This window comes from Taudactylus pleione, unplaced genomic scaffold, assembly GCF_031769625.1.
Source record: "Taudactylus pleione unplaced genomic scaffold, aTauple2 ptg000201l, whole genome shotgun sequence".
NCBI lineage: Eukaryota > Metazoa > Chordata > Amphibia > Anura > Myobatrachidae > Taudactylus > Taudactylus pleione.
Window position 1 is genome coordinate 43,311,741 of NW_028284603.1, and position 14,037 is coordinate 43,325,777.

A 14,037-nucleotide genomic window follows, 5' to 3' on the forward strand; every position below is an offset into this window, starting at 1 on the left:
CACTGCAGTTTAAAGTCAGCACAGGCTGCCAACCAATCCCGGCTCGTGGACCCCGCTCAGGCTGCCAATCAAAAGAAGGGGAGGCTTTTTAAATCAGGCGCTGGTCGCGAGCCAATGAGAATGCTGCCACTCGGCAGCTTCTCATTTGCTGGCGTTCCACGAGCCGCGATTGGCTGGTGGCCAAACCGCAGTGCAGCCGGGACCCGATGCTCCCGGGTCTGTGCCAGCGCCACCGCAAATCGAGATGTGTCCCCAGCAGGAAACATCTCCACACAATGCCGCTGCTGTGCCAGCTCTGGGATCCCATACTCAATCCCACGCTGGTAAATTCTCTTCTCATGCAAAAATTAAGTGTTGGTGGGAAGTTGCGGTATGTCATACTGCCCCACTTCGACCACTATATAAATTTAAATATGTGTGCAACTGAGTCCCTGAATCAGCATACGAAGTGCTACGTTGCACACCAAGTCCTGTTTACAGACTCAGTCGCACACAGATATACAAGCGTTGCATGTCAAATTAATTAGCACAGACTCCTGGTGCGTTCTAGTCGCATCACATTGTGACTAAGGGCCTGATTCAGCACGGATCGATACTGCGATCACAGCTGCGTAATCGCACGCAATGAATCTGCAAACGTATGCTATTGTCTGACAGCGCTCAGCCAGCACAGAAACACCCAGTACCGCTTTCTCACATCCGTAATACCTCGCAGTACTGTGTATACAGCGGTACCATCGGAGAACATCAGCCCCTCACGCACAATTACAACAGCTCTGACCTGTCTCAGAATTACAAGTCTCGTCGCACGCAGTGAGTACTCAAGCTGCGTAGGCAATCGCGATGGCTAATTTATGCACGCCCATGTAACGGCGTTCAAACGGACAGGCACGCCTGCGTTTCTGCAACCACTCCCCCGTCACCACCTCCAAACGCTCACGGCCTGTCACTTACTCTGCAATGGAGTCCACAGGCGGTACCATAATTACAGTGCGGTCATCGCACACACACAGTTCGGTGCATATGCAGTACGCAACAATTGGCCGATTTGCGTACGCTGTTGCAATTGTGATCCATGCTGAATCAGGCCCTAAGACGTATTTCTGCAAAGCAAAAACGCCCAAAGCTAGCTGAGTTGCCCAGGACCTGATGGCTCTCTCACTTCAGGCATGTCACTCTGCATGGCCGATTGGGGATAGATGTAGGAAGACACATCTGTACTAATGCCCAGTGAGTCTACAAACTACTGATTTGTTAAAACATTGAGGAGAAGTAACATTGCTTTAATGGAAACTATTTGTCTTCAAATAGGTTTATTTGCCATGTTAAAAAATAAACATAAAATAAAAACAAGAAACAACTTTGCAATAATGTCAGTTTAACAGACTTACATATAGTCGATATCTTTTTGTGTGTCTTCTACCGAAATCCCCAACAATACACAGATCCCACGCCCAATAGAACTGATCTGCTCCTCTCCCACTGAAACAAATTGGAGATTGTAGCATTAATCCAAGAAATAGAAAATACAATGTTTAGATACAATGACTGAGGGACTGTGAAAGTACAAGGAATGAAAATTGTCAGATTATATATAGGACATTGTTTTATGTTACTAAAACACATTAAAGAGAAAAAAATGGAATATGATGTTTGCATAAGTATTTACGCTCCATAATTTATTAACGTGTGGAGCAATGCTTTACAGTAAAAGCAGTTTTAATTATTGTTGGGGGTAAGTGTGCAGTGCACCACACTGCTCAGCAATGAAGCTTTTGCATTTTCCAGGTTGGTTTGCTCCAGGTCGTTCAAGTTAGACAAAAGTCAGCAATGCCATGTTCTATTTCCAGGGGCGCTCTCTCCGCGTGTATTCTAATCTAATTAAGTTGGTCGTCAGCACACTATCCAATTTAAAACAATGGCCCTGATTCAGCATAGATCGCAATTGCAACCGCATACGATATGCGTGTGCGCTAGACAGCATTGTGATCACACTACGGTTACAAACGTAGACAAGAATACATCGCAGAGTGAGCGACTGGACATCAGCGTTTGAGGGTGGTGACGGGGGAGTGGGTGGAGAAACGCAGGCGTGCCTGTCCGTTGAACGCTGTTGAATGGGCGTGCATAAATTAGCCACTGCGATGGCATATACAGCTTGTGTACTCCCTGCGTGCGAAGAGACTTGCAATTTCTGAGACAGGTCAGAGCTGCTGTAATTGTGTGTGATAGGCCGATGTTACCGATACATACGCAGAACTGCAAGGTATTACGGATGTGAGAAAGTGGAAGTGGGCGTCTCTATGCTGGCTGAGCGGTTGAAAACATTAACATATTTTTGCAGCAGAACTGCGTGCAATTACAGCTGCGTGCAGCTGCGATCTATGCTGAATCAGGCCCACTGTGCGAAGCAACTTGTACCTAATGGATTCTCCTATGGAGTCTTAATAGGGGGGGGGAGAAATGGTTGGAAGCCACTGATCTAGGGCACAACCATGGTCCTAAGGGACTAAAGCAACATAAATCAATTTAGTCCAACAATTAACCAGTAGGTCTGGAAACATACATCCCAGTAATCCTTAAACTTGGAAATACTGAATTCATGGCCTGTTATGGCTAGAACAGGTTTTTCATCATGTCCTCTGTTAAAAGCCTAATCAAAAGGATGCTTTGGGGAATATTTACCAAAGTGAGAGTTTTTAGAAATGGAAATGTTGCCCATAGCAACCAATCAACTAGAGAATAATGGGGACTGTGGGCCTGATTCAGAGCCGCTCGTAAGCGGCCGCTCGTTCGCTCCGAGCGATGTTCGCACAAATGCGCATGCGTATGGGTTGTAATATGCATGCGCAAACCAGTCATTGCGGTCGCAAATTGTGTGGTCGCAAAATAGCGAATGCCTGCTAATTTGAGTGACAGAATGAGGCATTTGTGGGTGGTAACAGGGGAAGGTGCTTGAAAACGGGGGGTGGAGATCCGAACACAGGCGTGCCAAACGGTCAAAACGGGCGTTTTAAGGGTGTGCATAATTAACAAAGCAGCGTCATCGATCACGTCACTTGGTTGTCTTTTAGCCTGAACTGCTCGCATGATTGCGGTAGGAAAATGCTACCACAAGCACTGCGAGCAGTTCATACGCCTTTAGATGTACTCGATTAATCTAATAAATAGCGGAGATGACGTAGGATGTGAGCGGCCAGGGGGCATTTTTTTAAAAATAGCGAGTGCATGTTTCGTTCGCTCGTTCAGACATAAAGGCATCAACAGACCGCAAAGAGCGAGCGCTCTATTTAAATATCCAGCCCCTTTTTCTGAACGAGCGAGCACAAATAGCGTCCGGCTCTGAATCAGGCCCTGTGTTTGCAGAGCTAGTTAGCCTTTTGCATTTGATAATTGATATATAGCCGGGATCAGGGGTTAAAGTGGGGGAAACATGGCGGAACAGCCAGTTCCGCCTCCTCCAGCCCACCTTACTTGGCCAGTCAGCCCTGCACCACAGGGTGTTGCCAGACGCCCGCTGAAATTTTGTTACCAGTGGGCGCCCGCCTCCTGAGCTCCAGCTTTACGACTCCCACAGTGGGCACTAGGGGAGAGACGTCATGATGGACAGCAGGACCATCGCAGGAGTGGGGCTTAAGGTAAGTATTGTGTGTTACTGTTTCTTTTTGTGTATGGGGCACTACTAATGGGGGCATTACTACAGGGTGCACTACTAATGGGGGAATTACCACTGTGGGCACTACTAATGGGGGCATTGCATAGGGGGCACTACTCCTAGGGGCACTGCATAAGGGGCACTACAGTGGGCATTGCATAAGGGGCACTAATGCTGTGGGCAATGTGTTTGAGGGGCACAAATGTGGGCATTGTGTAAAAGGGGCACTACTGTGTGTCATCACATGAATAAGGGACACTACTATGTGGTGTAATGTGCATAAGGGGCACTATGGGGGTGATTCAGCAAGTATCGCAAATGCAAAGCTGCACGCAGCTATTATGCAAATGCAGCATTTGTGATCCCAGCACTGCGAAGAAGGTCGAAGGCTGGGATTACCATCGCTTCCATCGGTGGTCGTGATGGTGGATGGTGCCGTGTCTCTAGGACCACTTTAAGCACTGGCCGGGATACATAACATTCTGCAGAAACTATAGTTTATACAATATTGTATAAAATATTGGTTTAATAAATATGCCCCTATGGGGAGGGTATACAGTAACTTACATTCCATGATAGATTGATATTTGGAACTACACATCATAATACCTGAAATAACTATTGCAAAGTGAGATAAGCTACTGCACATATGACAAAGGCTTCTGGAGACACTATAAAGCAGCAGATGGGCTACAGCACAGAAAACCTGCTCTACCCCCCAATACTACATAGCCTGCGGATGACGTATGTACCAAGGAAGGAGTTCCCCTAATGAGGCGGTGCCCACTGTCTGGCTGCTGCACTGTATGGGGCGGAGGAGACTGTGTGACTCTGCCCCCGTAAGGTGAACACACTGCAAGCGAGAGAGAAAACTCCGGCCCTGCCTCTCACCAGCGGTAGCAACTAGCAGGGACAACTCCTGCCCGGGACTTACCCGTGACCCCAGCCTTAGTGACCCGCTGGATGACCGCTCTCATTGTGTGCTTAGATGGAAGCAGAGACGAGCCAACTACCAACTGTGCTGCGGCACCTCCGTTCCTGCAACTGGATGAGTGGGTGATCGATCGCCCTCTGGTGGTTGTAAGTGATTACCACAGCTCTGTAGTACTGCTGCAGCTCTCACAAACGCATATGAAAATAGTAAAGCATCGGGAAGTTCCGGATTAACAATGGGCGGGTGGAGCTACAGCTCCAGGCCCCCAGTGAAAATAGGCCCACAGCATCCCAGATCAGCTGGAGACAGGAAAAACAAAAATCCTGTCAAAGGCTGCCAGCGTCTGACCGTCTGACCGCAGTTTAACACCGCACACCTCCCTGCGTGCTCTGCCTGCCTGGGGGTAGAGTCCAGGGCATTGAGGGGCTCAGACAGTACCTGCCACTACATTTCACTTTGGTTTATAGAGCTCGAGCTCAATCTGTCCCCGCCCTCCTGCGCAATGCCCAATGGGAGCTGTAGTGTCCCTGCACGGGAGTGCGCGGAGCGACCAATGGGCTCCGCCTCCTACTGTACGGACCCGGAGTACTACACTTCCCATAGAGCAGCAGCAGGGAGCGCTACGGTGCCTGCGCAGAATGTCCTCGAATGCAACTTAAATTGAATGTATGTAATGTGCTTGGCTTGAACTGAGACGTATAGGTATGAGCTGGGCAGTGATAGCCGGGGGGGCCTGCAACCACAGTTATGCTCATACAGCCAGCTCATAGGCGGCTGTCGGCAGGCCCGGCGACAGGGGGGTACAAAGGGTACCCCGTCCCGGGCCCTGTGGGGCCGCGGCCAGGGCTGGAGTAACTTACTGAGCAGATCCTGCAGCGCCGGGAAACGCTTTCCCGGCAGCTGCTGCTTGGTCCATTGATGTTGTCACGCTGTACGACATGCTTGCGCACATCACTGCGCTGTGGGCTGAACCAGGAGGGAGGCTCTTCACAAAGTCCCGTCCCCAGCTGTTTCCCCTCCTTCCCGCTCCTCTGCTGCGCTGTACCTGACCACTCCTTCGCTGGAAGCAGTGGAAGTCTGGAAGAGCAGAAACATCAGGGTAACAGCTAGATCCCCTTCCGTAGATTGATCATGACGCGATCAGCAGTGTCCAACGTCATTCCCTACTATCCAAGTGGGCATAGAGGGGGAATATAACCATGTGGCCACCGTGCCCAAAGTGTGGCGAACGGTTAACTTTCTTATTTTGCTGCACTGTGTGGGAAGGAAACTACACTTCCGCTCTCAGTGCACGTCACTTCCAGATACAATAACTGAAGTGAAGCTAGTCTTTACCATGACATCAGGCACATCAGCAGGACACGGGAGTCGGAGTGCCGGTGATGACTGCAGAGGTACCTCAGAGCGTCCTTGCTGTGTGGATGGCGGGTGACAGCCAGGAAGTGGAACTCCCAGACACCTGGTGGCTCTACAGTGCGCAAAGTAAGAAAGAATGGGGGTAGGTCTGCCTGGAAAGGGGGGAGGGGTTCTAAGTGTGTCCAGTAATGGTAGGGGGTGCTAAATATTGCCACTTAAAGAGTGGTTGCTTTGTGTGCCCAGTAAAAGGGGGCGGATTAATAACTGTGCCCAGAAAGGGAAGGGAGGGTGGTACCAAGTGAGCCCAAGATGGGGGTGGCACCGTCACCTCTGTCCTGTTCCTGTCACCTCTAGGCATTTTACCCCTGTCCCGGGTTTTGTCTCCTCTGTTCTGGACCTCATTCAGACCCGCTCGCAAGCGGGTCGATATTTAGGCCCTGTGCATGCGCAGCGGCCGCACTGTGCAAGCCCCGGAGCGAGAGAGAAATTCTCTCACTCCGGAGCTCACTACAAAAGGGGCGGCTGTCGATGTTGATCAACAGCTTGCCCCGTTTTGTAGGCGTGGCGGGGGGTGGTTACACAAATGGAGGCGTTCCTTAAGGAACGTATGCCGTTTTGTGGGCGGCCGCACTGACATCAGCAGGAAGCTCCCTGGGGCTTGCGGTCGCCGAGACCCAACCTTAGGGTCTCGTCTCAAGCCCCGATGGTTGCGATGGTCTTGACCATCGCGACCATCAACCTGGTCGGTCGCTAAAGCTGTGGGTGGTAACCCACAGCTTAGCTAGCGACCAGGAGGCTGCACTTCAAAAGCCAATCGGCCGCCCTCATTCAGAGCAACCGCTCGCATTTTGCGAGCGCCTTTGAATGAGGGCCTAAGTTCCTTTATAAAAAATGGGAGGGTGCAAATTTATAGGCCCTGATTCAGAGCCGGACGCTCTGACAGAGCGCTCGCTCTGAATCAGGGTCGTCCCTGCTCCTTTTTGGAGCGCCCTCCTGGCCGCTCGCATAGCTGTGGGTGACCACCCACAGCTATAGCGAGCGGCCAAAATGATGGTCGCGATGGTCAAGACCATCGCGACCATCGGGCTTGCGACGAGACTCTGCGGTAGGGTCTCGCTGCCTGAAGCTCAAGAGTGCTTTTGGCTCTATCAGTGATGTCAGTGGGGCCGGACCCAGACGGTAGGCGTTCCCATGGGAACGTCTCCGTCTGGGCAGCTACGGGGCGTGCTGTCAATCACCATCGACAGCACGCCCCCTTTGGTGCGAGACCCTTAACGACGGCTTGGCCATTGTTATTCGGGTCTCGCGCATGCGCACAATGGAGCCGCCTCCGTCGTGCGCACTTGGGCACCATCGACCCGCTTGCGAGCACTCAGCGCTCGCGAGCGGGTCTGAATCAGGCCCATAGTTTGCAGGGGGGCACCGAACACCCTAGCACGGCCCTGGATGCGGCAGCTAAATTAGATTAACAGTACATATACAGACTGCGCTGTCTGCCCGGTGCAACGTAACTTGATAGAAATACGTAACAAATAAATTAAGCTACCAGGGTGTTATATATTACACGGGCTGGCTGGCAACTTTTAGCCTGGGGGCAAATGCATGCAGGTGGCCCTGGCAGGGGAGTAGCGCGTAGCCAGGGTGCCCGGAGCACGTGCGTGCTGCGGCGCCCCCTCCCCCCCCTCCATTCAAGTGTTCCAGGGAGGAGGTGGGTCCATATGGAATTAATGTAAAGTAAAAATAAAGATTAGGGGCAGCCCCCTGTAGTGGTCCCCCTTGTGCAGTGCCCCCAGTAGTGGTCCCCCTTGTGCAGTGCCCCTTGTGCCCCCAGTAGTAAGCCCCTTATATAGTGCCCCCAGTAGTGATCCTCCTTGTGCAGTGCCCCTTGTACCCCCAATGCAGTGCCCCCAGTAGTAGTCCCCCCCCTTGTAGTGCCCCCAGTAGTGCTCATGGCACCCTGCCCAGCCCACCACTGTATGTGTGTGTATATATTAGGGATGTGCAGGCTCGGTTTTACTCGGATTTACTCGGTTCTTATCGCCACTTTACCGCAAATTCGGATTTATTATATTGGCTATCCAAAACACATGATACGCGATAGCCAATAAAATGCCGTTTAAAGATCCGAGTCAATCCGAGTAAAACCGAACCCGCTCACCCCTAGTATATATATATATATATATATATATATATATATATATATATAATCCCAGCATTGTGGGCACTCAACAAATTCCAACAAGGTGTATTTATTAGATAGACTCACATAAGCTAGAGTCAACGTGTTTTGGCCCATACTTATGTCTTTGTCAAGACGTTTCAAATCAAAGCAACAGGGTACAGAAGTAAAGAAAAGAAAAAGCCATATCTGAGACTGACCAATAAAAGGAAAAGATTAATATGGGCAAAAGAACACAGACATTGGACAGAGGAAGATTGGAAAACAGTGTTATGGACATACAAATCACAGTTTGAGGTGTTTGGATCACACAGAAGAACTTTTGTGATACGCAGAACAAGTGAAAAGATGCTGGAAGAGTGCCTGATGCCATCTGTCAAGCATGGTCTGGGGCTGCTTTGGTGCTGGTAAAGTGGGAGATTTGTACAAGGTAAAAGGGATTTTGAATAAGGAAGGCTATCACTCCATTTTGCAAAGCCATGCCATACCTGTGGACAGCGCTTGATTGGAGCCAATTTCCTCTTCCAACAGGACAATGACCCAAAGCACACCTCCAAGTGGGATGTATTTTGAAAGCCGACGGTCTAAATGCCGACCGCCAGCTTCCAGACTTTCTAATCCCGCCATGGTACTAATGCTAGGTGTCGAAAACTTGACGCCTGTAATGAACCAGATGCCGGAAGACCGACGCCCGGCATACCGAACGAAGGTAAGCCGGGCACCGACAGCCGTGTGTGGGGGGGTTAGGTTTAGGGCTCCCGGGGGGACTTAGGGTTAGGCTAGGGGAAGGGGGTGTTAGGGTTAGGCACCCCCTGGGGGTGGTTAGGGTTAGGAACCACCCCGGGGGACTTAGGTTTAGGCAGCGGGGAAGGGGAGGTTAGGTTTAGGCACTTAGAGGAGGGATTAGGGTTAGGTACTTGGGGGGGGGGTCATGGTTAGGCACTCCTAAGGGAGTGTTAGGGGGTAGAATTAGGTTAGCGGTACTTACCTTAGGGACGATCAGGATTTTCACCCTTGCCGGGCTGCCACTATCGGGATTTGAACCGCCGGCCATGCATCCGGCGGTAATACCTACTACACCCCTCCAAATTATGCATGAACTAGAGATGAAGCAGGCAGCTGGTATTCTGGGCCTGATTCAGAGCCGGACGCTATTTGCGAACGGGCATTCAGAAAAAGGGGCCGGCTATTTAAATTGAGCGCGCGCTCTTTACGGTCCTCTATATCTGAGCGAGCGAACGAAACATGCGCTCGCTATTTTGTAAAGACGCCCCCTGGCCGTTCGCATCATACGTCATCTCCGCTATTTATTAGATTAATCGAGTACATCGAAAGGCGTCTGAACTGCTCGTAGTGCTTATGGTTGGTTTTACTTCCCGCAATCACTGCGAGCAGTTCAGGCTAAAATACAACCAAGTGACGTGGTCGATGATGCTGCTTTGTTAATTATGCACTCCCATTAAACGCCCGTTTTGACCATTTGGCAAGACCTGCGTTCAGATCTCCACTCCCCGTTTTCCCCACAAACGCCTCATTCTGTCACTCAAATTAGCAGGCCCTCGCTGTTTTGTGAGCGCACGATTTCCGACCGCGATGACTGGTTGGTACATGCGCATTACGGCCCATACGCATGCGCAGATGTTCGAACATCGCTCGGAGCGAGCGAGCGGCCGCTTACAAGTGGCTCTGAATCAGGCCCTCTGTCTGTAATAGAGTGGCCAGCGCAGTCACCCGATCTCAACCCTATTGTGGGATCAGCTTGACCGTATGGAACACAAGAAGTGCCCATCAAGCCAATCCAACTTGTGGGAGGTGCTTCAGGAAGCGTGGGGTGAAATTTCTTCAAATTAACTCAACAAATTAACAGCTAGAATGCCAAAGGTCTGCAATGCTGTAATTGCTGCAAAAGGAACATTCTTTGACGAAAGCAAAGTTTGAAGGACAAAATTATTTATTTCAAATAAAAATCATTATTTCTAACCAACTTATTTGATAAATAAAAGTCAGTTTTCATGTAAAACACAAAATTGTCTGGGTGACCCCAAACTTTTGAACAGTAGTGTACATATATACATAAACACACAGTATAGAGCCACAGGGCCTGAATCCTATATGTAATTAAACCCAATGGCTAACGTACATACACGATGGTGGGGCGCATGCGCAGAACAAGTCCTGCAATCAGTCGCAGTACCCCCTGAGCATAGTTTGCCTTTTGGGGCAGATGGTGATCCGAGGCAGCATATACAGATGCTGCAGTTGGATCTCTTAGATGCAGCAAGGAGGTGTCTATTTCCTACAGACACCTGCATTGCATGGACGGTATTATACTCTGCTTCCTTGTGCTTGAGCAATAGTGTACACATCTGAATCATGCCCACAGTACAAATTATGGCATAATGACACCCTCAATTATTATTATGCCTTATTTTGTACTGTTGTAACAGTCGTATAATTATTAGTTATTTTATCGAAACAAGGTCAGACGGACGCACATAGCGCAAATTACCCTCACAGCAATGTAAATAATCAAAACAAATTGCTGGCATATCCCTTAATACCTATCACTGCTTTTGGTTATCCATGATCTAAAAGGAGTACGTTATTGGTGCCTTAATTAGTTTCCTTACACATTCCTAATCACCAGGAAGAAGGGCCGTTTAGCAATGTTCAAGCTATGCCCTTCATGGTGCTAGTCACAAACTACAACACAGGACACACCCTCTGTGCACACCACACCCCAACAGCACTGGTCACACTCCTCATCACTATCAAACCCCCGCAGCACTGGTAACACCCCCTGCGGTGTCACACAATAGGCCCTTCATAAATTTCAGCTCCGGGCCCATGTGGACCTTAATTTAGCACTGTCAGGAATGTACAAATATGTATTATTAATACAGTCATTTAACTTAGCCAGGCATTCATTCAGTGCTTTCACTTATACTGCTTTTACACCAAAGCCCCAGGTCTGACCTGGGATATGGAACACGTTTCCAAACCGGATCAGGCCCAGGACACACTTTTACACCGCGGCGCTGCACCGTTCACACCGAACCCGGGTCAGCACTGATCCTGCTTTCCGGCACAGGTGAGCAGCGCTTTTTCCCCTCCCTCTCCGTGACCCTCTTACCTTACTCAGCAGTGGTCCGGAGGCAGGGAGAGCGGGAACGGTGCGCTTCTCTGTTCTGGTCGGCACTGACAGTGGACACTTGAAGATGTCATCTACAAGCGCCAGTGAAGCCGGCCAATCAGGTGGCATGCGGAGCGACCCGGGTTATCATTGCAGGGTGACACTAGAATGACACGTGCTCAACCCTGCAAGCTAGCCGGGTTGGATCACTGGGTCACTGGACCCGGGTTGATCCGATTACACTGTCTAAAATCCCGGGGATTTTTCAGTCAGTGTAAAAGGGGTATAAATCAGACGGGGCCGCTCAACGCCTGTTTCCTTCATCATTAACCTTTACAGTGTCAAACGGAGGATTTTCACAAGATATTTTAAGATGAAATAAAATTGCTTATATAAATATATGCAGCTGACATCAAGCCCCATGCCCTGTCAATGGCAGTGGTTGCTGTGTGAAATGGGGGGACAAAGGGGGCGATTCAATTTAGTACGATTTTGAATTGCAGTGCCGGCGCAATGCACTCCGCCGGACCTGCGCCGTGCTGGAGAGGCGTTGCTGCCTACTCCATTTGCCTGGTGCCCAGAGAACCACCAGGTTCCCTGGCAGCTCCTTCCCTGCAGCTGGTAGGCTGGAGCTCACTCCTGAGCCTTCCGGCTCCTACAGTGGGTGAAGAGAGAGACGTCATGACGTCTCTCCCATAATGCCGAGCACAAAGACCAGTCGGATGGCGGTGGGCGAAGGAGCGGGGCTTCAGATAAGTAGTGTTGTTTTGTGTATGGGGCACTACTCTGTGGGCACTGCATAAGGGGCACTTCATAAGGGGCACTACTGCAGTTGGTACTGCATAAAGGGCACTACTACTCTGTGGGCACTGCATAAGGGGCACTACTACTGTGGGCATTATGTATAAGGGGCACTACTACTTTGGGCATTGTGTATAAGGGGCACTATCATTGTGTGCATTATGGGTATAAGGGGGCACTACTGTGTGTCGTAATGTGAATAAGGGACAGTACTATGTAATGTGAATAAGATTGTGGTACTGTGTGGCGTAATTTGAATTAGGGATACTATTGTGTGATCACGCCCCATAGATGAGAGCCATCCCTTTGTAGAAAAATGGGAGGGAGGGCGGCGAGCACCCTAGGACCGGCCCTGTCCGGCAGAGTATGCACCAAGACTTTGTGGCCATGCACCCTTTGTGACACTCCAAACTAAACATTGCAACTAACTATACTCATTCAAGTCTTTAATATTTTACAAGTTGCTGGCCAGTTAATTCTGTATAGGTGGTGCACGGTGGTCGACTGAGTTATCCTCTACTCTACTGAGAAGTGTAGATAATATTGGTTGTGACTGTCAAACCCTATTATATTCTCTAGCGCAGTTTCCTGTTTAACTTTATAAGTGATGCATAGTTTAATTTCATTCTGCGCTGACAGCAATATTAAAGGACTCTGGAAACAATCGTAACATTAGAATATAAAGGTGCCCATACACGATGCGATATAGCGGCCGATCCGATGGATTGGTACAATATTGCTGCTATATCGTACCGTATGTGGGCAAGATACCAGCCAGTGCGTGTTCCCATGGGTCATACATCGCACCCCCAGATCTTACTGCAGGTTCAGTTGATCTGGGGATGCAATGTGTGATCCAATGCTATGTGGGCGGGGGAGGGGGGATCCGATCACTCCATGTGTGAGTACCGCCCGATTATGCTGAACGTCGGATCCCTTGTCGCGTCATAGGTGCATATCCTATCGCACTGTGTATGGGCAGCTTTAGTGTTCTGAGGGGAGTAAATTACTTGCTAGGGGGTTCCAACAGTTACAGTTCCCTTTTTGCTGAGATGAGTCTAATTCTATATAACTTTTAAAGATGATCTTCCCGGGTGAATAGCAGTTTTTACTGCACAATAAATGATTCTGCTCTCAGAAGGATCGGAAGAATCCAGATAGTGGGTGCCTTGTATGCAGGCGGCTGATTGTAACTGCAGGGTCACCTGCCGGCTGTCTCTAGTTGAATTTGGCTGCTGAGGGAGGCACTTACAGTAACTGCAGTGAGAGTAATAGCTGGGCTCAGGCAGCTCCTATATCTGAATCTCCTTAATGGTGCATAATACACATGGGCCCTCATTCAGAGCCGTACGCTCTGAGCAGAGCGCACGCTCTGAATGAGGGCCGGGCTCCATTTTCATGGAGCGTCCTCCTGGACGCTCGTATAGCTGTGGGTCACCACCCACAGGCTATACGAGCATGCATTGTGATGGTCGCGATGGTCGAGACCATCGCGACCATCGAATTTGCGAGCCGGAGCCTGCGGTTGAGGTTTTCAACCGCAAGCTCCGGAGTGATTTTGGCTCTATCAGAGCCAAAATCACTCCCACTGACATCACTAGTGATGTCAGTGGGCCGGCTTTTGACGGGAGGCGTTCCCGTGGGAACACCCCAGTCAGGGAGGCACGCCCACCAAAGGGGGTGTGCTGTCAATCAACATTGACAGCACGCCCCCTTTGATCGGACACAACGAGCGAAGGACTTTCCTTCGCTAGTTGCGTCTGGCGCATGCGCACGACGGAGCTCCCTCCGTCGTGCGCATGCTCAGTCCATAACATCGACCCATTTGCGAGCGGACAGCTGCTCGCGAGTGGGTCTGAATCAGGCCCTTGGTCAGATCAGATAACGATATCGTTGTCTGATCGTCCTGCATGAGCTGGATGATCAATATTGATTATCCAGCACACAACCAACCCCCAAACGACTATAACGACCTGCAA

The 14,037-nt window shown here is 50.0% G+C and overlaps 1 protein-coding gene across 1 annotated transcript in view; it reads right to left on the reverse strand.

Annotated features, from left to right (window-relative positions):
- DTD1 (D-aminoacyl-tRNA deacylase 1) overlaps positions 1–5,011 on the reverse strand; it is a 210,807-nt gene extending 205,796 nt beyond the window's left edge. The window contains exons 1-2 of the mRNA XM_088477573.1: positions 4,590–5,011; positions 1,392–1,482 (exon numbers count right to left, since the gene is read on the reverse strand). Of these exons, the coding sequence (XP_088333699.1) occupies positions 1,392–1,482; positions 4,590–4,632 (134 nt within the window). The 5' untranslated portion in view covers positions 4,633–5,011. The remainder of the gene's footprint in view (positions 1–1,391; positions 1,483–4,589) is intronic.
- Between the last annotated feature and the right edge of the window lie 9,026 nt (positions 5,012–14,037).